At 51.9% G+C, this 22,958-nt stretch overlaps 1 protein-coding gene across 6 annotated transcripts in view; it reads right to left on the reverse strand.

Annotated features, from left to right (window-relative positions):
• The window catches only part of AGAP1 (ArfGAP with GTPase domain, ankyrin repeat and PH domain 1), a 533,866-nt gene that overhangs the window by 150,576 nt on the left and 360,332 nt on the right, over positions 1-22,958 (reverse strand). For 3 of the 6 annotated variants that reach the window (XM_055346219.1, XM_055346216.1, XM_055346215.1), the window contains exon 12: positions 14,089-14,247. The exons of the other annotated variants lie outside the window; for them this stretch is intronic. In XM_055346219.1, the coding sequence (XP_055202194.1) occupies positions 14,089-14,247 (159 nt within the window). The remainder of the gene's footprint in view (positions 1-14,088; positions 14,248-22,958) is intronic. 6 annotated transcript variants of the gene reach the window in all.

Here is a 22,958-nt window from a genome sequence, read left to right on the forward strand (position 1 = left end):
AAAAAAAAAACATCTTTTTTTTTTTTAACTTTTTCTTCAAAGATTCTAACCCATTTATTCATGAGAGACACAGACAGAGAGGCAGAGACACAGGCAGAGGGAGAAGCAGGCTCCCTGCAGGGATCCCGATGTGGACTCAATCCCAGGACCTCGGGGTCATGCCCTGAGCCCAAGGCAGAGGCTCAACCGCTGAGCCACCCAGGTGCTCCCCCACACAAGGGGTTTAATAATGTACCCCAATCAAAGAATATTTTAAATGAAAAACAGACTAGGGGACACCTGGGTGACTCTGTGGTTGGGCGTCTGCTTTTGGCCTAGGGCGTGATCCTGGAGACCCAGGATCGAGTCCCATGTCGGGCTCCCTGCATGGAGCCTGCTTCTCCCTCTGCCTGTGTCTCTGCCTCTCTCGGTCTCTCTCATGAATCAATAAAATCTTAAAAAAAAAAAAATTGAAAAACAGACTATAAATTAACACAATTCTAAGGAAAAAAAGGAATATTGCATGAAATAATTTCTTCTAAAACCGATTAATTGTCCAGGAACTTGCGTAAGTGTGACCTGATTGCTAACACTCTGGGTTACAGTTTTTCAGCGGCCGCAGAAGAAAGTTGCGTATAAAAACCAGGTGCTGGCTCAGGTAATAACCCACACCTTGACTGCTTTAGATGGTATCATATGATGATAATTTTTCTAGGATGTGTGGTCTGGATGGATGCTGTTGCTGTACAAATCTCATCTGGGGGCCTGACCCACGTGTCTGGCGGGCGCTGCCACTGCCTTCTGATTGATAGGGGCTGACGTACCCCCAGACTTCAATTTCCCTCTTCACCCCCACCGTAAAGGCATCTCGCATGGAGTGGAGAAGTAGTGCTTCTGGACACAGGCTTTCCTGGACATTCTGAGGTCAAAGGAAGGCAGTCACAAGATTTCTGAGGTGTTGTTTTGGGAAGTAGAGATGCTTATTTGACTTTTTTTGCACGGAGGCAAAGCTGGATATGAAATGAGAGTCAACAGCTGGTTGAAAGCTGAGTTTCTGATCTTGGAAATATGAGCCTGACGTTTCAGAGTACGTTAAAAAATTCTGTTTTCTTGTTATACTACACGTAGAAAATATTTCTCAAGTAGTAATGCTTATCTCACAGTTACGACTTGAGGCCAGCCAGGGACTACTTATTCACAAAACTATGAGAAAGGGAGCACCCATCTGCAAACTGGCAAGGCTGTGAGCCCAACCACGGCCTGCAGACCAGCCACCACGGGAGAGCAGAAGTCCGCGACCACGGCAAGATGGCAAGCCGGGGCGTGGGAAGCGCATACCACGTTCATCGATAACACCGGCCCCCACGCTGGATCTCAAATGCAACTGCAATTATTTTCCCGTAAGTCAGTATACATTTTAAGACTCTGCCATATACATAGAAACATTTCCCTGTGACTGTAGTAAGATTTTAAAAACCCCACTGCAGAAATAATGTAGCAATTAAAATGGCATTTATAACTACGTATGTTTAAAATGTTTCTTCATACAAAAGGATAAAAGTTTAAGTCATTTAAAATAACCATCTGTTTCCTCGTGATATAAAATTTTTAGTATCATTGTATAATTAATATTAATATCACTTTCTGTTAATAATCTTTTCTGTCAGATAATAAAGCAAAGATGTAACAAAAGATATATTCATTGAAAGAAGTAGGAGGATGCAAAACCAAAGCAATATACAAAAGCTAGAGGAGGACATACAGAGGGTTTGAGGATGATGCTGATCAACCACCACACAGCTGCATTGATCATCTATCTACCTACCTACTTACCATCTATCACCCTACCTACTGCCTACCCATCTCATCCTTCCACACATCCACTTTATCTCTTATCATCTATCTATCTATCTATCTATCTATCTATCTATCTATCTATCTATCTATCTATCTCTCTACCTACCTATCTCATCCATCCACCCACCCATCTGCTCACCAGTCCGTCCACCATCCATCCATCCATCCATCCATCCATCCATCCATCCATCCATCCACTCTACATGATCCATCTACTTCTAACCAACTCACAATTACTTATATTTTTATAACCATTCCTCCCACACTCTTACTTCCATTCCTTCCTTTCTTCTTGGCACCTAATTTTTTTTAAGCCCTGTAGGTCCTTCCGTTTTTGTGTGTACTTGTAAATTCTAAGATAGGGAGCATGGAAGACACTGAAAAAGACTCAATCAAGTTTTATTCTAAAATGAACAAAGTCACCAGGAAGACAGCACTACTAAAGTTTCTTAAGCTACTTGATTCACAGCTTGAGAACCTGAGCAAAACACCGAAGTACAAAATGAACATTTTTCCTGGCTCAGGAGGGATATGAAACCATGAGAAAAAGTCCCAGATTGCTGATCTGAACATCAGATATTTTAACGAGGCAAACACACAAAGATCACTTAAAGTTTTCTTTCTAGTTGGAGTAGTATATATATTTGACAAATCTTCTTGCACTGCTCTACTATGTACGATTGGATGCTAGGGTAGTAAATGATGCTTTCTATCTTTAAAAAAAATACTCTAAAATTCAAAGTTTGCAACTAAAACTGCAGGGACCCCAAAACAAAAATAATAAAGCGCTAAAATAATTTCATAAGATTTTCGACTTCTGTATTTTAGGAAGCTTTAAAATTTTAACAACACATTGTTGTGTTGAGGCCAACATGAAATGATGTTACTAAAAATTCCCAGGGGATGAGAAACACAAGTCTCAATGTCAATTCCACCAGAGACTTCTAGCCTTCCTGGAGAATCAGGAGCTGCCTAGACTCAGATGTCCCCTCTCCTGGTGCACCTTGGCCCCACCTCTCCATACATGCGATGAGAACCCATGCTGGCTTGAAGGGCCGCTTGTGAAGTCACGTCACTCTTCTCCTGAAAACCACAGGGGCACCCAACTGCCCAGGGTCAATCCCAAGCTTTCTAGGATTCTTGCTCTTATGTTTCATGATCAAATTTGAACTCTTCCAACCCTGTTTGATGTCCTGCTATTCCCCTCTGTCATCCCACAACACTCCCTGATGCCTTGTACCCTCTCAATCATTGCACACTCTTCCTTCTGCACGGGCTACACACATGCCCTCTAGCCTCCTGGTTGTTATCTGCATTTAAGATCCAATTAATGAGGAATGCCTGGGGTGGCTCCGTGGTTGAGCGTCTGCCTTTGGCTCAGGGCCTGATCCCAGATTCTCGGGATCGAGTCCCACACAGGGCTCCTTGTATGGAGTCTGCTTCTCCTCCCTTTGCCTGTGTCTCTGCCTCTCTTTCTGTGTCTCTCAAGAATAAATAAATAAAATCTTTTTATAAAAAAATCCAATTAATGCATCTGTCTTCATTGGGGCCACTTCCAAATACATAGGGGGCACCACTGCATGTGGTAACAGTGCTTACTGTGTATTTGCTCAATGAATGAACAAACTGCTTTCATACTTTATGTTGGAAAAATACTTTATAATTTACACATTTATGCCAGACCTGATTTCAGAGCCCAAGCGTATATGTCTTAGCCACCCCTACCCTCAATCTACTTCTCACCACCTGACAAAGCATATTTCAATCTGTTTACTCATTAATTACCTGTCTCTTTTCCTTTCCCCTTCCACAGACCCAGGAATTACCCGGATCCCTGCTCTCCCACCAGGCCAGGCAGCGGCTGGTACAAAGTAAGTGGGCAATAAATATTTGTGAAATACATGAAGTTAAATAGAAAATTAAATAATTCCTGTGAAATGCACCTAATCTAGATTAACCCTTAAGTAAGCACGGACTTTGCTTGTGATTCCAAAATGGGTTGAGATAATTGAATTACGGTAAGAAACTCAGTTTTAGGGATCCCTGGGTGGCACAGCGGTTTGGCGCCTGCCTTTGGCCCAGGGCGCGATCCTGGAGACCCGGGATCGAATCCCACATCTGGCTCCCGATGCATGGAGCCTGCTTCTCCCTCTGCCTGTGTCTCTGCCTCTCTCTCTCTCTCTCTGTGACTATCATAAATAAATAAAAAAAAATTAAAAAAAAAAAAGAAACTCAGTTTTAAACTCTAACTAGTAACCAATTGTAAAAACACGTACAATGTGTTTTCGACGGTTCACTGTCCATGCTCTCTGCAGACCTGGACACATCCTGGTCAACATGCTCTGTCCTAGGTTAGGGGCATCAGTTCTGTTAGCAAATGGTTTCTAGAGTACCACACAAAGCATTTTGTTTCAAAGGGGAAATGTTAAAAACTCAATGACTTTTATCACATCAGACTGGGGCAGGCCTTGGTGCTTCTGCAAGCACACGGTGCCAACCTCGTCACATGTGGCCCATTCTTCCCCGGGGATGCTCTGTGCCCATCCAGGTGTGCTCACTCAAGGACTCAAGAGCGAAACCAGCAGCTAGGGAACAACGGCAAACACTGGGGCTGTGTGTACGGCGTGGTCCCAGGCACTCATGAAGGGAGATAAGACGACTCTGAAGACTCTTGTGAAGTTACTTTCTTAAAAGAAACAAGACAAGATGACTCCAGACAATACAATGTGGTCACTGGCTAGACAGTGACAGGAGCAGGGACATTGCTTCTGACAGGGCAGGAGACAAGCAGGTGCACCGTGGAAGCTGGGTCCTAGTAAAGCCAAGATAAGAAGGGAGTTTGGGCAGGGCTTGAAGGGGAAGCGAGGAGCCACCCAGGGTGATGCACAGGCAGGAGCTCACCCAGCTCCGAGCAGAGCAGCAGGCTGGAGCCAAGGACAGGGAGATGGGAGGAGCAGATGGGACAGGGGATAAAGGAACATCAGGAGCCAGACCAGCTGGGGCCTCGTCAGCCAGAAATAAAACATCAGGAACATAGTCCCTGTAACAGGGGGAAGCCACTGCAGTGTCACGTGGGGGGAGTGGCAATCTGATTCATGTTTGTTTGTTTTTTTTAGAAGATGAGTCCGGCCAACCTCAGGGAAGGAAAAACACATGGTGGGAGATGAAAGAGGGCCAACAAGGCAGAACCGTGATGGGACCCATGGGCAGAGGAGAGGCAGGTCAGTGGGCAGCCTGGTGTGCATTCAGGAAGAGTGGAGAGAACCAGCGGTATGAGCTGATCCCTCGAGGTAAGGCTAAGAGGAACCGTGCGTGTGGCCCGAGCTCCCAGGAGGATGAGATGGTGGATTTCAGAATGAAACCTGGAGTTCCCCCTTGGAAATGCAAGTGGGAGCTGGTTAACAGTCCTCCAAAGTAGGTGGATGGTTACCTGTGTTCAAACGGAGGACAGCATGGTCCAGCTGGGCATATGAACTTGGCAGCCTCTGTGTCTAGAACTAGGCCCTCTGGGGGGTGGAGGGCACGCAGGGAGGAGAGAAGGTCTCTGTGTCCAGAGCAACATCAAGGATCTGAGGTCTGACGGTGATCCTGACAAATACCCAAGAAAATAGCAGGAAAATGCAGAGAATGTGTCATAGGAGAAGCCAAGAGAAGTTTCCAGCAAGGAGATTATGAAGGGAACCAAGGAGCACCCACGGTTGACAAGGTGAGGGTCTGGCCACAGAGGAGAGCAGTGGTCTCTGGCAGGGACAGGTCAAAGAGGAAGTGGCCAGGGAGTGCTTGGGGACGGTGGGTACGGACAGCTGTCCTGGCAAAGCGTGTCAAGAAGGAAAGCAGGCCAAGGCCTCGAAGCTGCTGAGGGCCCTGGCTGGTGCCAGGAGGAGAGACATCGGGACAGGTATGCATGGTCTGAGGCAGGATCTGACAACTGGGGAGGCCCTGGGGACACAGGAAGGAGACAGGATGAATATAGGAAGAGAGTCCTGGGACCCAGAGCGCTGAGGGGCCCAGAGGTGGAGGGCATGACGCTGGTCACGCTCCCTCGTGCAAGCAGGACACAGAGCAGACACAGCAGCCCCAGGTACAGCTGGCGGGGGGGGGGGGGGGAGGCAGGGGCCTGGGCAGGGGGAGTGAGCTTGTGTCTTCCCCTATTTCCTTGGTAAAGGGAAAAGAGGGTCATCAGGGGAGAGAGGAAGTAAAAGATGTGAGAAGAGCAAGCTGGAAACAATCATTTTGAAGTTTTATGCTGCGTCACATTACTTTATGCTACTTAGTGTCAGGACCGTCACCAGGATCTTTCCTGCCACGTGGAGTCACTGCTCTAGTCCAACGTGCTCAGGATGCCGACAGAATCAGGCTCACATTTCTCATCGCAGCTGTGGTTCATGACCCCCTAGAAGATCTCAACCTTGGATGCGCTGGGGAACGTTCTGGGGCTCAGGTTCGCCCCTGGCCAAGAGGACGCACATCGCCAGCCCTAGGCCCCAGGAACTGGGAATTTTAAAAAGCATCCTCGAGCCCAAGATGTGCAGCCAGATTTGAGATCCCCTGTCCCCCTGTTCTGGAGTCCACCCTCCCAGTTTCTCAACCCCTCTCTATCTGATGTGGGCTTCAGACTCGTCTCTACACCCCCGTCCACTGTGTTGGACACCTCCCAGTGTGGCCTTCTGGAAACAGGGCCCCACAAAAGAAGCCTGCAGGCCAGGTGCATTTGGGTGGAGGTGAGCAGGGGAGCAGGTCAGAGACCTCCCATTCCCTCAGGGCAGTTAAGTTGATGAGCAAAGTCTAGGCTGGCCCCCCGGGGCTGGGCACCCCACTGCAGCACTTGTACATGGCTGGTTTGCTGAACCTGAACTTGAGATAGGTGTTCTTAGTTTCACTTTGTGGCCCCTAAGTCTGGAAGGTACCATGATTACACCTGCCATCGAGCGTTGTCCACAGACTCACGTAGGCAACAGACAGACCTGCCAACAGCCAAGGCCATCCCGGGCTTGCAGGGCCTTTGCTTCCTGGCATGGCGCTCTCGGGGGCAGCCGAGCAGATGGTAAAGAAGGCGGCGCAGTGCCCGAGACACCATCCGGCCCTGGCCAGCTGGGTGGGGATCATTCTAGGTCTTCATCAGACGGGGCTCTCGTGCCTGGCAAGCAGCACTGAACATCAGAGCTTGTGGTAGCAGTGAGGTGGAGGGCAAGTGGCCAGCCTCCGGCTTCTGCCTGGGGAGAGGGTCGGAGACCAAACTGGAAGGCCTGCAGGGACCAGACACTGCCTGGGGTTGGCTGCAGTAACTCCTCCAAGGCAGGAAACAGGCTGCCTTCTCCCGGGGTGGGGGGGAGGGGGGATTACTTAGCTCATGATGGAGGACAGCTCGGGGGCTGCAAGACGGGCCCACAGACCCACATTTGCATTGCCTAGCTCACCCCGGCACTACTGACATTTTGGGTGGGATCGCTTTTTGGGGTGGGGATGAGGGTGCTGCCCTATGGTGCTGAATTTAGCAGCCTCTGTGCTACTAGGTCTCAGGAGCACACCCCTCTGCCCCTTAGCTGCGACAACCCCAAGTGTCTCCAGATAGAGCCACATGTCCTTGAGGGTGGGGAGAGGGGACAAAACTATCCCTGGTTGAGAAATCGGGTCCAGAAGAAGATACTGAGGGCCAGAGCAGGCTAAGACACTTAGTGCAGGTGCTATAGCACCGGGCCACAGGATCCCTCCTTCTCAGCTGTTTAAAATGATTTCTAGACTTCTGCTGGGGAAAATGAGGACTGCCAGCCTTCAAGCATGAAATCTACTGCTCCCTGTTCTGATATTGGGGGCAGTGTTTTCTCCGGTCAGCACCTGCTGCTAGAAATAGCTGGCAGGAGAGGACTAAGGAGATAAAGTACAAAGTAACAACGTTTTGATTGAGAGGGGAAAAAAAATACACCTTCCCCCCCCCCTGTGGCCAGTTACCCTAGGAAGCTTCTGCTTTCTCCTTGGCCACATGCAGAGAGAGGAAAGCAGGCTCTGAGCACAGAGGGAGCCGGGGTCATCCCTTTAATTAGGCCGAGCGGCCCAGCGAGGGGAGCGGACCTCGGCGGCTGAGACAGGGTGTCCGGCTTTGAGAGATGAGAGCCCACGGGCCCTTTAACACTGCGCTAAGCTGAAGGTTGATGACAAACCCCAGGGAATGCTTTTTGAATGCCAGCCAGGACCGGGGAGGAACTGATGATAAAGGGGAGAGTTCAGGAGAAACCAGAGAAGGGAAAACATTATTTCCTTTAAAAGCAAGCTTTATAGAGATAAACAACTTCTATGGATACAATATTAAGAATTCGAGTCTCTTTTAAAAAAGACAAAAAAAAAAAAAAAAAAACAAAAACAAAAAACCTCCCTTAAAACCGCAGAGGAGGAAACTAGAAGCTTTGGAAATCAGAAAGATCTGGGTTTGAATTTTGGCTAATTATTAAGAGTCTTGGGTTTCTCAGCCTGTTTGAACCTCGGTTATCAAACGGCGACGGTGATTCTCAGAAAGTGAACATTAGACACAGGCCGGACAACAAAGGCAGTCCCCACCTTGACCTCCTCCTTTCCACCCTCAGGAAAAGCCTCCTGCAAATGAAGCCTCCTGGTCCGAGCGGCGGCGTCACACTACCACCACCTGCTGGAGACAGGCCGAAATTGTCAGCATAATCGCCAAGGAGAGAAAAAAGTGCTCAAAGTGTACCAGTTAGAATGGGTGGACGGACTGTAAACATCCCAGCACCTGCTTACAGCACCCTCTCTGCCCCCGGAGGGGCTGCCTGGCCAGCCTCGGGTCAGCCCCCGGGACGGGAAAAACAGAGACGCGTGGGACGTACAACTAGCAGAGCTGAAACTTGTGTGTTTCATCTCTATGGTTACAACAGCTGCGCCAAAAAAAAAAAAAAAAAAGTTCACAATGAGAAAAAGTATTTAAAAACCTCAAAGGCTTCAGACTCAGGATCAATGGTCCAATAACAGATTCTGGTAGATACTGGCTGGAAGGTGCACGATTCAACAGTTGGAGGGAGACGCACATGTGCACACACGGCTTCGCGGAGAAGGCTGAGCATGGTGTGTGTGCTTGGCACTGTCAGGGTGGCTGTCCGTGGGCCGGGGGTGGAGGGAGGCGGAGGCAGGGTCCCAGAGACGTACTTTAGAGCCATCTGAAGCAATGCAATATTGACGGCGATGGCCACAGGGCAGCAAAGATTAACTGTTGGAATGGAGCAATCGGGGGACGGGGTGGAGCCGTCAAAACAACCTGACAGCCCAGGGGTGAGGGGAGCGTGGCTGCCACGGCAACAGCAACAGTTGAGGCCCTCGGCCCTGGTCTGGCACTGGGGGGACACACGGTGCGGCCGGCCTGCCCGGCTGGCTGAGAGGCTCAGGACGCACACAGCACCCAGACGTCGGCGCACACCCTCCGCACAGGTGTGATGCATCGAAACACGCATTTTGCTTTGGAGCGAGATATGACAACCAAGCATCTACAAACGACCCCCCGGGGTCCCCTGCTACCCGCGGTACTGTGGACTCTCGGCTAACACTTCTAGAGAAAATTACCTACAGAGAAAAATGATTAATCCAAAGAAAGAAATTACAGGCTCCCAATAAGACTCACGGAAACTCTCAGCCAATAGTTGTTGCAGAGATAATTGTTCTGAATCTATCAATAAAGCTAAGCTGCCCCTTCATTGACTGCAAACAACAATTTCTTTCACCCAGGATTATAAGTTGGTGTTCACAGGCTCACTGCTGCCATTACGGTGATAAACAGTTTAAACCACAACAGGGTCTGACATGTAGATCAATTCTGCCTCCATAAAGAATCTACACAAGAGGTTCCAGGACAGGAATTTACAGCCACCAGTTTTTATTCCCTCTTGCTGCAAAAATTACTTCTGTCAAACACTTAGGAGAGTGAGGAAAAATGTAAAAAAATTAATTTTTCATGTACTGGCGGAGCAGCCTCTTCCAATGCAGAAGCTCAAGATGAATATGTTTCCGCATTTAAAAAATTATGCCGAGCAGCATGTGGTGCTTCGCCGAAGAGGGACCCAATCCTCCGCGCTGCTCGCAAGCCGGCAGACAGCAATTTGAAACCCTGAACTGAGCTGTCTGGATTTCCTCTAAGGGCAGATGCGGGTCTCATGTTAGCAACGCCAAATTATATTAGACATTTAATTTTAAACCTCAGGTACTTAATGTAAAACCTTACAACAGTAATAGTCATAAAGCAGTGGGGCATTCCATTTCACAGAATGGATTCTTCTTCTCCTCCTCCGTTAATTTAACCAGAACCTCTTGTTTTGTAGTTTTGCACGCTACAAAGTGATCTATCTAATTAGGAGTTGCTCACAGCTGCTTAAAAGAGAGAAGCCCCCAGGGTACCTGCGCCTTCGGAGGGGAAGCCTTTCAGAAGTTCTCTGGAGCCAAAGTCTTAATTTAGTGTGGACGAGGGGGCAGAGAAAAATTGACTCCCAATGTTTGTCGTTATTATGTCTTATAATAAAAGTGGATGACAATGGGAAGGCAAATTCACCAATTCAGGGGCATTTGGATTCAAAAGCTGCTTAGCTTCTCTCTGCCCCTGCTGCTAGCACAGTGCAAGCTTTTGTGACGCTGACGTCCAGACCAGATACTCGCGGGAGGGGGGAGGAGAGGGGGCGAACAAAATAAAATGATTAAAAAAAGGAAAGAGGGTGGGATTTGTATCAACCGCAACTTGAGAAGAAAAGAAAAAAGCATGACAGAAAGCTCTTAATCACGTTTGTTTCTTTTGTGATTGTTTCCCGGCGCGGCAGGAAATGTTGATGTCCAAGTTGAGGTCCGGAAATCCATTCATAAATGCGTTTTCTTGAAGTCGCCTGTCAGATCCGATGGCCCCGACGTTCGTTAAAAATTGCCGTGGCTCTGGCGACGTGATGGATCACGGAAGGCAGGGACGGCGCGCGGCAGCAGGAGCCAGGACGCTACGGTCACTGTAGGCGGGGACAGGGCTTCTCGACACCCAGGTGGACCAGCATATGGGGGGGGGGTGACCTGGAGCTCCCGCCGGGCGAGTCCCGGTGGGCCTGGCTGGCTGCATTTCTAGCCAACTCCCGGGGCTGCCGAGGCCAGAGCGGTGGTTGTCAAACTTCAGCGTGCACATCATCCCAGCAGGGCTTGCGAACACGGGCTGCCGCGGCCTGGCCCTGAGCTTCAGATTCGGTGGGTCTGGGACGAGACTAGGAATGTGCACCTGTAACCAGCTCCGGGGGAGCAGGGGGGGCGGGAGGCGGAGGTGGGGGGTGTTGGCGGCGGCGGGTCTGGGAGGCACGTCTCCAGAAGCACCGACGTGTTCTCAAGGTTGCATCCGGGCCCTTACCGGAGTGGGACTTTGGACGAGCGACGTGTAGCGGCGTCTCTCCACCCGTCAGGTGGAGCTAACATCAGTATCGACTCCCTGAAGATCAAAGGAGATCTTCCACACGAGGCCCTCCGTAAATAGCTCCCAGTACTGTTACTGCTGCTGTTTCTCTTTTCAACCTCCCCTGGTTGTGACGTGCAGTCAACCCTCAGGAAACAGAGGCATAAAGAAGGATCGTGCAAGAGCGTAGGAATCCTCCTCCTGTCCAGCGTCCTGCTGTCTTTCCGGATCTTTGCTACTTAAATAATGCCAGCTCTGAGCCTTAAAATTAAGATGCGAATTATTAGTTTTGCCGTTCAGACCTCTTGGTCCTCTTCCGGTCCCCGTCTGCACCCATTCTGCTGGCACGGAGCTCCCACTGGCCCCTTCGCGTCACGGCGGCTCCCTGGCTGCTGCATTTCCCCTTTCCCTCCTCCCTGAGCCCTTGTCCAAACTGCCTCAGTGCTTATAATAACTTCCTCTTGCGGTTTGGCACCAAAAAACCCCAACTGGTCTTAATCACTGCTCAAGTTTGATTCTCTCTGAGCGGCTCTCCATGTCTGATTGTCCCTAAACCACGGGGGCTCTCCCCCAAGTTCCCCGTCCACGGCCCACAGCGGGGTGACTCAGGGCCAGACGGGAGCTCCTCATCTCCCGTGTTCGGGGTCCAGGCCCTGTGGCCTCAGGGAGCCTGACTAGTCTTTACTGAACGTGCCGTTGGAATGAAGAATGGACGTGAACAGATGAGAAACCACTTGATCGATATAAAACAGCATTCATGTAGGCAAGCTTGGTCTCTTAGAGGAACTTTCTAAACGTGTGCGTAGGGACCAGTGCGATCATCTTCTGAGGAATGCCACTTCCAAGCAAACGGAGGGGCTGGAAATAACGGAGTCCTGCGCTCTGGTGCTGTGAAGCGCCCACTGCACACACGCCCAGCCAGACGCAAAGACCTGCGACCCAGGGCGGGGAGTTACCTGGTGAGTCTTAGTCACAGGGATAACTGTGCAGGTTTGCATAGAACGGACTTAGATGAGTATGTCGCTTCCCATGCCTTTTCTAGGAAATATATATATATATATTTAAAGTAGGTTCCGTACCCAGCGTGGAGCCCAACGTGGGGCTTGTACTCAGGAGCCTGGGATCAAGCTCTGAGCTGAGATCAAGTGTCAGATGCTTAACCAACTGAGCCACCCAGGTGCCCCTATAAGTAAAGGGGGGCAAAGATTGGGGGTGATGGTCTCTCTCTGGAACTTGCTCTTTTATCCCCCTTCTCCCCAAATAGAACTCCCACAGCACCTAAGGAGCAGAACTCAAATGCTGTCACTCAGGCTGTGCTGGGGGCTCCTCAACGCAGAGGAGGAAAGTTCTAGAAGGTCCCTGCTGGAAGGCAGGGCCAACGGGGTGTGCCTAGCAGGCTCTGGAAACCCCTTTGCAGAAAGGCAGTGATGGAATAAACCCAGCGGGCTAGTGATACCGACCGAAAACATCACCTCCATTCAAAGCATCTGATGATGCGGTAATTATGTGAACTGCTTGCTCCTCCTAAGAAAACCAAGTCGCTGTGAGGACAGCAGCAGACACTGAGCTACGGAGGCCTCGGGCCAGGTGCTGGGCTCACACCTAAACCCCACGAGGGAGGGAAGCACGCCCGTTCCTCAGATGAGACAGGCCCGTGGAGGGAGGGTGGCGGCGATGCTCTGAGAACAGGCCGTGTGATGGGAAGGCCCTTCCGGGGCAGGGGACGGCGGTGAGCACTCAGACGTCACAATTCCAAGGGACCAAACTCCAGGTGCTTCGTCTTCAGTGAGTCAGACCCCCTCCCCTGGGGTTCTCAGGGCATCGCAGACATCTGCTGCCTCCCACGCGCCACCCTCCTGGGTGAGGAAGGAGCACCGGGCCGCGCCACAAGCTCTCCCAGACCCACGCTGCTCCTCGGACTCTGTTTCTCCTCCGCACCTTAGTCTGGAGATGTCCGTACTGAGAGCCTTCACTTGGCAGGTCTGCCAGAGGGAGGCGAGTAACTAGAAATAAGGATTATGTTTACCCAAAGCAAACGTCCTGCTGTAGCAGCTGGTAGGTCTATAGGGAAGACCTGATGCTGAATCTTTTAATTAGAACAAATTATGCTAAAATTACTTTAAAACCCTGCCTGATGGATGACATACAACAGTGGGAATTCCGTTAAATACCGGTGAACAGGCCATAGACAAGATGCCACAGGCAAAGCGTGGTGCTGCAAAGCCAGCGCAGCCTCGATAGTCCGTAATTCATGATTCCACACAAACATCAAGACAGCTCCCGACGTCCACACTCATCTCCCAAAAAGCTGCCCACACTCACCGAAAAAAAAAATAAAAAATAAAAAAAATAAAGAGGTGGGTGGCAGGGGAACTCTCCAAAATGTAGAGGGTACATCAGGAATTCGGGGAAAATAAGGAGCATGAATGATGTGTTTTCCTTTCATGAAAAAACACACCCCCCCCAAGCCCTGGCGATGTGAAGTGTGCAGCGGTGGTGGAAGCGTGGCCCGGGTCCCACAGGAAAGCATGACCTCGACGTGGGTTCTGCATTATTGCTCGCCTCCTGTCACGGGACCGTGGGGAAGCCACTCTGCCCTGTGTGCAGCCTCACTCCCCAAATCTGACAGGCCACCTGCTCCTCCCTGACCAACAGGAACACGTGGGACGGTGTGCGTGAGACCTCGGTCAAGGACCAAATGCTCCTGCACGGATCAAAGGGGACACGCGCACAGCTCACGCGGCCGCCCCACAGGGCCTGCACTCGGGGCGCCGCACCCGGCCCCTGGCTCACACTGAGGACCGTGGGGGGCCGCGGGTCCATGGGGCTGCGCCCTCTCTTACCACTGCTGATGGCCGAGTTTGCAATGACCGTAGCCTCACTCCACTGGTCGGCACTGGAGACTGAGTAGGAGCGCTGCTGCATGCCATCCGGCCGGCCGCTGAAGGAGCCCAGGCTGACGCCGCTCGCCATCTGAGACCCAGACGCACTAGTGACATTCCCTAGGAATAAACAAGTCAGGTGAACACCACCTCGGACTGCAGACCCCAGAAGCCAGCACGACTTAGTCTAGAGGCCCAAGCGCTTGCACACGGTGGGTTGTAGCACCGGGAGCAGCTGGCGTCCTCTCCCAGTGGAAGATGGAAGATCCGGGAGGAGGACAGACACGGTGCAGCAGATCTCCGGGGGCCTGGAAGCGCACTGCCAAGGGCCCTAACCGCACAACACGATCCTGTACAAAGACGCCCACACAATGCCGCCTCTGGGTGGGGCAGAGGTGAAGACCAAGACCCACTTCTGGGAGAAGCCGCGGACCCGCAGGCTGGCGAGACGGACCCTACAGGAGCCCCCGCCGTGCCAACGTACCAACGGAAGTGACGATGACCACGGATGGCAGCCAGCTGCCTGGTGCCCGAGACGACGTTCACCGTGAAGCTATACTTTACGATCAGCGCGGATCAAAGCTGTGAGACGGGACATCGGAAGAAACGCAGGCTCAACCCAGGTACGTGTACCCTTACCCCCGAGGAGGCCAAGCAGGGCAGACACAGCCGAAGCCACGCGCGGCCACACGGGGCGGCGACGGACGGAGATACGGTCCGAAGCTCAACATCGGAATGAACGATTTTCGTCTCACGGCAATTTCAGACTCAAAAGCATGGATCCAGCGCCCGTCTGAAGCCCGGCCCGTCATACCATGTGCTAGTGAACTGATTTGTTGGATGCGGATCTTCAGAGATACCAGGTTTGTTTGGTTTTGAACTCTCCTCTGATTATTTTAGTTTGGAACCAATTAAGTTCTAAACTGTTTTAATAGAAGGCTTTCCTAGCACGAGATTTTACGTGCAGAGACGGGATCCGCAGTTTCCGCATCTGACCAATTACCAGAATTATCCATGGAGCTTTTTAAAAATAGAGGCTTCAAAATATTTGTATTTTGATTCCAAAGGCCTGGGGCGGGGTGGGGGCGCGGCGCTTAAGAGAATACACACTTGGGATCCCTGGGTGGCGCAGCGGTTTGGCGCCTGCCTTTGGCCCGGGGCGCGATCCTGGAGACCCGGGATCGAGTCCCATGTCGGGCTCCCAGTGCGTGGAGCCTGCTTCCCCCTCTGCCTATGTCTCTGTCTCTCTCTCTCTCTCTGTGATGACTATCATAAAAAAAAAAAAAAGAGAGAATACACACTTTCCACGCCACTGCGGTGTTCCTGGGGGGCCGCCAGAGGTAGGGAGCAGGACTCCGCTACGAATAACCCACCTGACCGTGTCCCGTGGAGCACGGGCAGGTCACAGACTCACCTACTGAAATGTGTATGTGAGCGATGCAACAAACAAGCGGCCAATGGAGATGAGTGATTTTGCTTCAAAAAATATATTTCTATCTTAACAAATGCTACCGATTTTATGCTGTTACTTGACCCGGGCATACTTAGAATGTCACGAGAAGCTCCTCCTAGGGAGGCCTATCCGATTCCAGAAAAAAAGCCAAAAGAGTGACACCTCGGGAACTGTAGAGTAGGAGGAGGACACAGATCCTCCTAAGAGTGGTTCTCAGATCAACGGCAGCAGCATCGCCCGAGAGCATGTTAGGAATGCAGACCCCCAGGCCCCACTCACCCTCACCCCTGCTTTTCCAGAAGATGCTCAGGTAATGTGCATGCACGTGAAATTCTGAGTGCACCTGCCAAAGCTCAGACACCAGAGAGGACTACGAACATGGAACAGCAGCTATGACTGGAGCTCTTCACCATCCCGGACTCCCGACGGCAATCATGCCTGAGGGAAGCACGCGGGACTGCAGGTCAGGAGCCCGGGTCTTGGCTCCTCTGCCTACAGCTGCAGCGTCTTGAGCCAGTTTAACCATCTCCCTCCTAGGACTGATTTTTGGGTACGCTCAGGCCCTTAAATCCTGGAAGCACACATGCCCTGAATGACAGAGCTGGCTGGCATTCCCACTGAGCCCCCCAGAGGCCTGGGAGGACGGCCGGGCATCTGGCAGTAAGGGACACAGCTCAGGCTCTTCGGGGACCCTCTATGTTTAGGGCATCCTAAAGCTGTTTCCTGGATGGGCTTCTCCTCCACCAGGGCCCTATTACAACAGGGGCTCAGACCACTGCAGGGCAGCATCTGGGGAGCGGATGAGTGCTCCCACCGGGAAGCGCAGTGTGGGTCCCCCTGCAGCCTGTGTCCCTACCTGTGTCTTCCTGCCACATACTTCCTCTGTCCTGCTCTCCTGGGGGGGCACCCACTGGGGCTGCAGCCGCGGGCTTCTCGTGGGGCTCCATCATGGGCAGCAGGTGCATGAGAGGGGTGTGAAATGGGTTGTGCGTTCCCAGACTCCCTCCACGAGCGGTCACCTGGGGCTGGCTGGGAGACCCCTCCCCTTGCCCCACGGGGCCCACGCTGGACTCTGTGCCACTTCTGCTCGCCCTGGGGCTCACATCCCCTGACCCTGGGCCCGTCCTTCCCGGTGCAGATCCTGATCTCACACGCCTACACTCAGAGCCACGCTGGGGGCCAGGCTCCCCTCCTCCGGAGCCCCAAAGCCACTTGTACTTTCATCAAATGAATTCTCAGCACACAAGGGCTTCGGGGCCTTGCTAATATTTTTATGGTAGTGGAAAAGAGAAAGATGGAAAGAGGTCAGAGAGAACAACGAGAAGATCCACAGAAGCTGTGACCCCACTGCCGAGCCAGCCCGCGGGCACACCTGCCGTTTGGCAAAAACATCAAGGAGATCATTCATTTCCTCCTTTCGCTGCCCAACCCCACCTGTGACAAGTCACCATCAAGTGGGCTCTGTCCACAAAAGCTCATCTTACACCAGCTCTAGGTACACAGGCCAAAAGCACCTGAAGATCCCAAGACACCCTCACTGTCTCTGTCTTTGGGCCGATGACACCAGGACGACACTCGAGCCCGCCGTGCAGCTTCCCTTTGAGCGTGGCTCCTGGAGGACGACCAGCCTAAAAACCTCCTGATACACTTCCTTGAGAAAAGGCAGAGGGAAGTTGCCAAGTGCACCTGTCCCCGACTACGTGAGGCACAATCCCAGGGGCACCCACAAGCACACGGCACAGCCACGTCGGTCTGAACTCGGACTGGAGCGCGTGCAACGTTCTAATGGAGGTTACTGGACAAAGCGCTCATCTTAGGTGGACAAACTCTCCATCTCCAGGACAAACAGCCACTGTGGAAAGAGAGTAGGTTCCCTGAAACGTTCACACTGAAGCAAATCTATGTGCCGGTGGTGGTCATGGGTCTGCAGCTGGTCCCCTGGTTCTTAAACTTCTAGCTCTGGGTCAAAGGAAATTTTAAGCACAAGTTCAATATATAAAGCTGCTGGGGGAGCAGGTCTGGGGTTTGGCTCCTGAGGGGATCCCCCAGCTGGGCCGTGTGGCGTGAAGAACCTCCTGGCCGGACTGTGTGCTCCTGGTGTCGGATGTGGAACTAGTGCAAGACCCAAAACAGCGGTGAGGGCTTCTTCGGAGAGCCGAGCCTGAGGGCTGTCCAGCGTGTGAGGCTCTCCTCATCCCAACCACGCTCAACCCCCACCCGTGGACTCACGATAAACTACATGACTGAGCTCTGGCCACGTGAATGTGTGTGTATGGACACACGGTCGCAAAAGTAAAATTTTAAAACAGATCCATAGACTTGCGGCCTGGGGTCTGGGTTGCGCTCAGAGATGCCTTTCTGCTTAGTAGTCAATGGTCTCTCTTTTAAGGTAGAATTTGGGAGATGTCTTCCTAAAAATCTGTGGTTTCTGGCATCATTTGAAAAATAAGAATATCTGGCAGCAGCGGGCATGTGTCTGCATGCTCTGCATCGGCGGTGCGGCAGCCAGGGCACAGGCCCGCCTGTCTGCCCGGGGCCTGACCTTTGCTAACTGCGGGTTACAAAATCTTTCAAAAATATGCATAAGAAGAATTTCGTTTCAGAAGTAAAACGTATCTGATTTTCTCGCAGGAGAACAAATCTCGCTTTAGTATGTATTCTATTTTAACGTCAGTTATGACTCTCCTAAATATCAGTAAGAGATCCACTAACTGCAGCGTAACAAAATAAAGTTATGAAGGGCAAAAAATCCTGTTTTTGCCCTAAAGCAGATAGCTCCAGGATCCACACAAATAGGCACTTGCCTTCAAATGTAAACACACGAAGACACAGGCTTTAGCTCTGAGGCAAACCAGTGGTCCACGGATGCGGCCACGGCCCCGTGAAAGCAGTCTCACTGGCGGGCGGTGGCCCGTGGAGCATCTCGCTCCGAGTGAGAGCCGTCCCGGCCCAGTGGTCACACTCGGGGGCATTTCTACTTGCTCTGAGTGAATCCATTAGTCAAAGAAACCAACAGACCCCCAAATGTTTCCCGAATATCTTAAATAATGATATAGATTTAAAATCTAAATACGGTATTTTATGTCAATTTCGGATGCTTATTTTTCAACACACACACGGCGCCCAACAAGGCTAATGCATAACTGCATTTCTGTTCCTGAATAGATGTCACTGTCACCGGTCAGGCAAGGCCCCTGCTTCGTAGATTGTATACGTACGCGTTCGGCAGCATTTGGCCTACGTGTTACCACACGGCGTTGTTCTCACTGCTTTTTTTCTTTTTTAAAGATTTTATTTATTTTTTTGAAAGAGAGAGAATGAGCAGGGGGAAGAGCAGAGGGAGAGGGAAAAGCAGACTCCTTACTGAGCTGGGAGCCCCACGCGGGACTCGATCCCAGGACCCTGCGATCATGACCTGAGTCGAATGCAGACGCTTCACCGACTGAGCAACCCAGGCGCCCCTCACTGCTTCTGCAAATACCTCTGAAGCAGGTAAGGAAGAGGCTAACCTTAAAGTCACTTTATTTTCTCTCCAGGTACTCTAGGGCCGTGTCTGCCAATGAACGGCAATTCATTTCACATTAACAAGTTATTAGTTAAGGCTGTAGATCTGGGGTTCTTGTCTGGGAAAGAAGCCCATGACTTGATCTGGCTTTCTGGCTGCCAGGGATCAGAAGGCCAAGACCAGCTGAGATACAGGGTGGTGGGGGGTCGAGGGGGTGGCCGGGGGTGTTGAACACCGGGGGCCGTGCCCGGACAGCCGGGGTGAAGGGCTCCGGCAGGTGCCCACCTGAACACATGTGCGTCCTGCGGAATTTCATTCGTGTGGCTGAGAAACAAGATAGCACACGGAGGTCTAGCAGCCTGGGGGAGAACGCAGCACACGGCTGGAAACCACTTTCTTTGTAGGCATGCCCGTGTCCTAGAGAAGAGATTCCAAAAGCTGGATCGAAGGTCCTCTCTCTCGGGGATGAGGAGGAAAGTCTAAGACTTGATCCCACCTCATTAAGCTCTACGCCGGGGTCAACAGACAGGAGGGAAGCTGATGGGACACCCCTCGACCTGCACCCCCCACCCACTGTGGGGCCTGAGGACCAGAGCCGCAACCCCCCAGGAGGGTGGGGAGGAGGGGAACCTTCTGTTCTTTCCTGCCCTTCCTCCTCCTCCTCCCCACCTCCCACTCCCTGTGCCCCTATCGCAATCCCCACTGCATCCGATTGCATCTAGGCTGCTCCTCGGATCTTGTGTTTCTTCATGTCGTGTGGCCCAAGCAACGCCACCGGCACCCTTTTGTTCTGGATGGCCTTTTTAGGGATGTCTGTATGGTAAATAGGCTTGGGTGATAGAGAGAAAGCTCTTCCTCCACAGGAGGGCAGATCTGTTTACGGTCGCCTTCCGTGGCGCTGGTCAGGCAGGCTTGTGTGCGTTCCATCAGAGAAGACTGAGGTTCCCTAAACTCGGGTTCCTTCTCTGTGATGCAACCCACTGTGCACTGGTGTTCCCTGGCCCTTGCGGGAACAGGTGCATGACAAGGGTGACACTCTGGCCACTGTACTACAGCTGTGATACCCTCCCATGAGCTCTGAAACCAGGACTCCCACCATCTAGGACCCCAGCAGGCTGGCCCCGTTAGCTTGCTAGCAGGTGCTGGCCGCCTCCTCTAACTCTGACCTCCTGGGCCACCCGGTCTCTCCACACTGAACCCCTGGGCACAGGGATGGAAACCAGAGTCCGTGCCCTGCGGGGAGCTACCCTGTGGTGCAGAAGGTTTCGGACAAGCCCACATGTGGCCAAAACACAAGGCTGAGGACACAAGAGCCGTGAGAAGGTACGAGGGGCAGGAGAGAACAACCCCTGGAAGGTTCAGGACAGACTTCACGGAACACCACAGATTTCTTTCAGATTTTGGACACAGAGGCCCTTCCCTCCAGAACAGTATGGAAAGAGGAGTCTCATGCCGTCCCAGGACAACCCAAACCCTCTTCTGACCGACTCTCCTGACTGTTCACTCAACGGTCCAACAGGAGTCTCTCTCTCTCTCTCTCTCTAGTTTCCTGTTTCTCCTTCACCTCAGTCCAGTCGGAAGTCACACAGACGTGCCTAAACACCAGCGCCAGAAAGCCCGGGCCAGGATGCTCACAGAGGCGTTCCTTGCTGCGGCCCCAGACCAGAAACGGCTGGATGTCTGTCGACCACGGGTGCCCCGTGGGACGTCCTCACGGTGGAATCCCACACACCAGGAAGGACGGGTAAATGCCAACGTGGCCACAACAGGAGGGACTTCACAGACCGGGTGTGCAGAAAGACCAAGCCAGGCACCACCCGCTGTGAGCCCACCCAACAGGAGTGAGAAATCTGATGGTGAGCACCCTCATGGGGGGGGGGCTGTGCACGTGCGTGTGCATGCGTGTGTGTGTGTGTGCGGGCAGCAGGGACGGGGGCAGGGGGTGCCACGGGGCCTTCTGGTCTGGTGGCCACCTGCTGCTTCCTGACCCGAGTACTGGCCACCTGTATACAACTTATCCCACCCACCCACCCACCAAAAAAGCTAAAAAGGGGGCCATGTGAATAGCTCGTGAGTACAGAGGCCCAGTTCAGCAAGTAGGAGAGACGGAGGTGAGTGGGGCAAGGGCACAGGTGCACCAGCATTAAGTCCCAAAGAGGGACCCAGCCCTCCCCGCCTTGAGTTGCAGCTTCCATGGGGGGTGGGGTGGGGGGCAGGAATAGACCTATTTGTGATCTGTCTCCGAATCTCTTCCCCAGATAGTATCTGCATTACCAGGAAACACATGGGGGACTACCTGGCCTGTTCTGAACTCAGAAAGAGTGTTTCCTCAAATACCCCGACTCCGGATCAGCTGGCTGCCGGCCTTGATTAGCGGGGGGCAGCGGCATTACCATGCTAATCCACGGAGTCCCAGCGCCATCTCCTTGATATGGATATGTGTGTGCTTACGGCCGCCCTGATTAGCGCCAGCTTCCATGTGTCAAAAGCGCCAGATTCTTCCCAAGGAATAATTTTAGCTTTACTTATGCCCCTAAAGTGTAAGAGTTGATTTGAAAAGGTACTTACCTCCACCATATGCTATTTTTCTTAAAACAATTTGCATTTCAAAGTGACTATGGCATTTATATCCGAATGAATATCAGTATGTTGCCTGAACTGATCTCAAACGAGCATGAAAAAGATGCTGGTTTTCTATTGAACGCGAATGTTTTCATCCACCAAATGACATCAAAGACCGAGTTCCCGCTTTTAAGCTATAGGCTTATTACATAAAAAATAGCTTGCTCCGGTTTTTAAAAACATACTCTGAAATAAGGCTTTTCAAAGCATTCAAGTAAAGATTCGTCAACAATCCTTTCTTTTAAAATACGAAATTTCGCTCGCTGCCCGCTCCGTTTTGGTTCATCATCACAAACAGAGCTCGGCCTTCTCAGACTCGGAGTAGAAAAGGAATAGTTGGCATTTGGACGACTGGTTAAGTAGCTTAAAATGGAGCAGCAGCGCTTGGCAATGGGTGACAGACCGAAGTTTCCTGTGACTCGCGCGAGGCGGGCGCAACCCAGAGGGTTTACGAGGACAGCACAGACGTTGGTTTCCGTTGAGCAATCTTACACCTTTTTTAAAAAACAAATCGTAATTCCCACACAGGGTTGGTAGGAGCTCCCCCTTCTCCCAGGGGGAAACTCCAGGGGAGGCCTCCCCCCTTAGAAACCCACGGAGACGGCTCTTGGGGGTTGATCCTCATTCCTCCGGGGGCCTCCGATGTTAGAGAAGTTTGGGGTGCGAGGCGGCCTCACAACCTCCCGGAGCACAGCCCCCCGCTGAGCACGCAAAGGGAGGCCAGTCTGCTGGAATCAGAGCGGGGCGACGGAGGCTACTCTAACGGCCACACCACTTCAAAATAGGCCTTCGCCATCTGTTCGTCCTCTAATTATAAACCCAAAAAGAATATAATTCACAACACTACCATAAAAAGTGAGATAGGGATGATTTAAGTGCCCATGAGCAGGGCCGTTCGCCGCACTATTTGCATTGGAAATCTGCCCTCCTTTTTGGCAACCAGGACTTCAGGCTAAGAGGATTTTTTCCAAGGACACATTCGGTATCTTAAAGATGTAGGCGTCCGGGATTCTGCGCTGGGGTAAAATGACACTTGTTTCGTTATCGAGTGCTTTCAGCACACCCGCTATGGAGGCAGGGATCGCAGGCTTCTCAGACGGCGACGGATCCCTTTGTTGTGACAGGTCTTCCACACGTGCTTACCAGGGAAGAGAGAGGACGTATGGAGTCCAGACCCGGCGCTAACAGAGGATGCGGTCGCTACTACACACAACAGCGTGGCCATGCTCAGAACTACAGTCCCAGAACCAG

The sequence above is a fragment of the Nyctereutes procyonoides genome, unplaced genomic scaffold (genome assembly GCF_905146905.1).
Source record: "Nyctereutes procyonoides isolate TBG_1078 unplaced genomic scaffold, NYPRO_anot_genome, whole genome shotgun sequence".
Classification (NCBI taxonomy): Eukaryota; Metazoa; Chordata; class Mammalia; order Carnivora; family Canidae; genus Nyctereutes; species Nyctereutes procyonoides.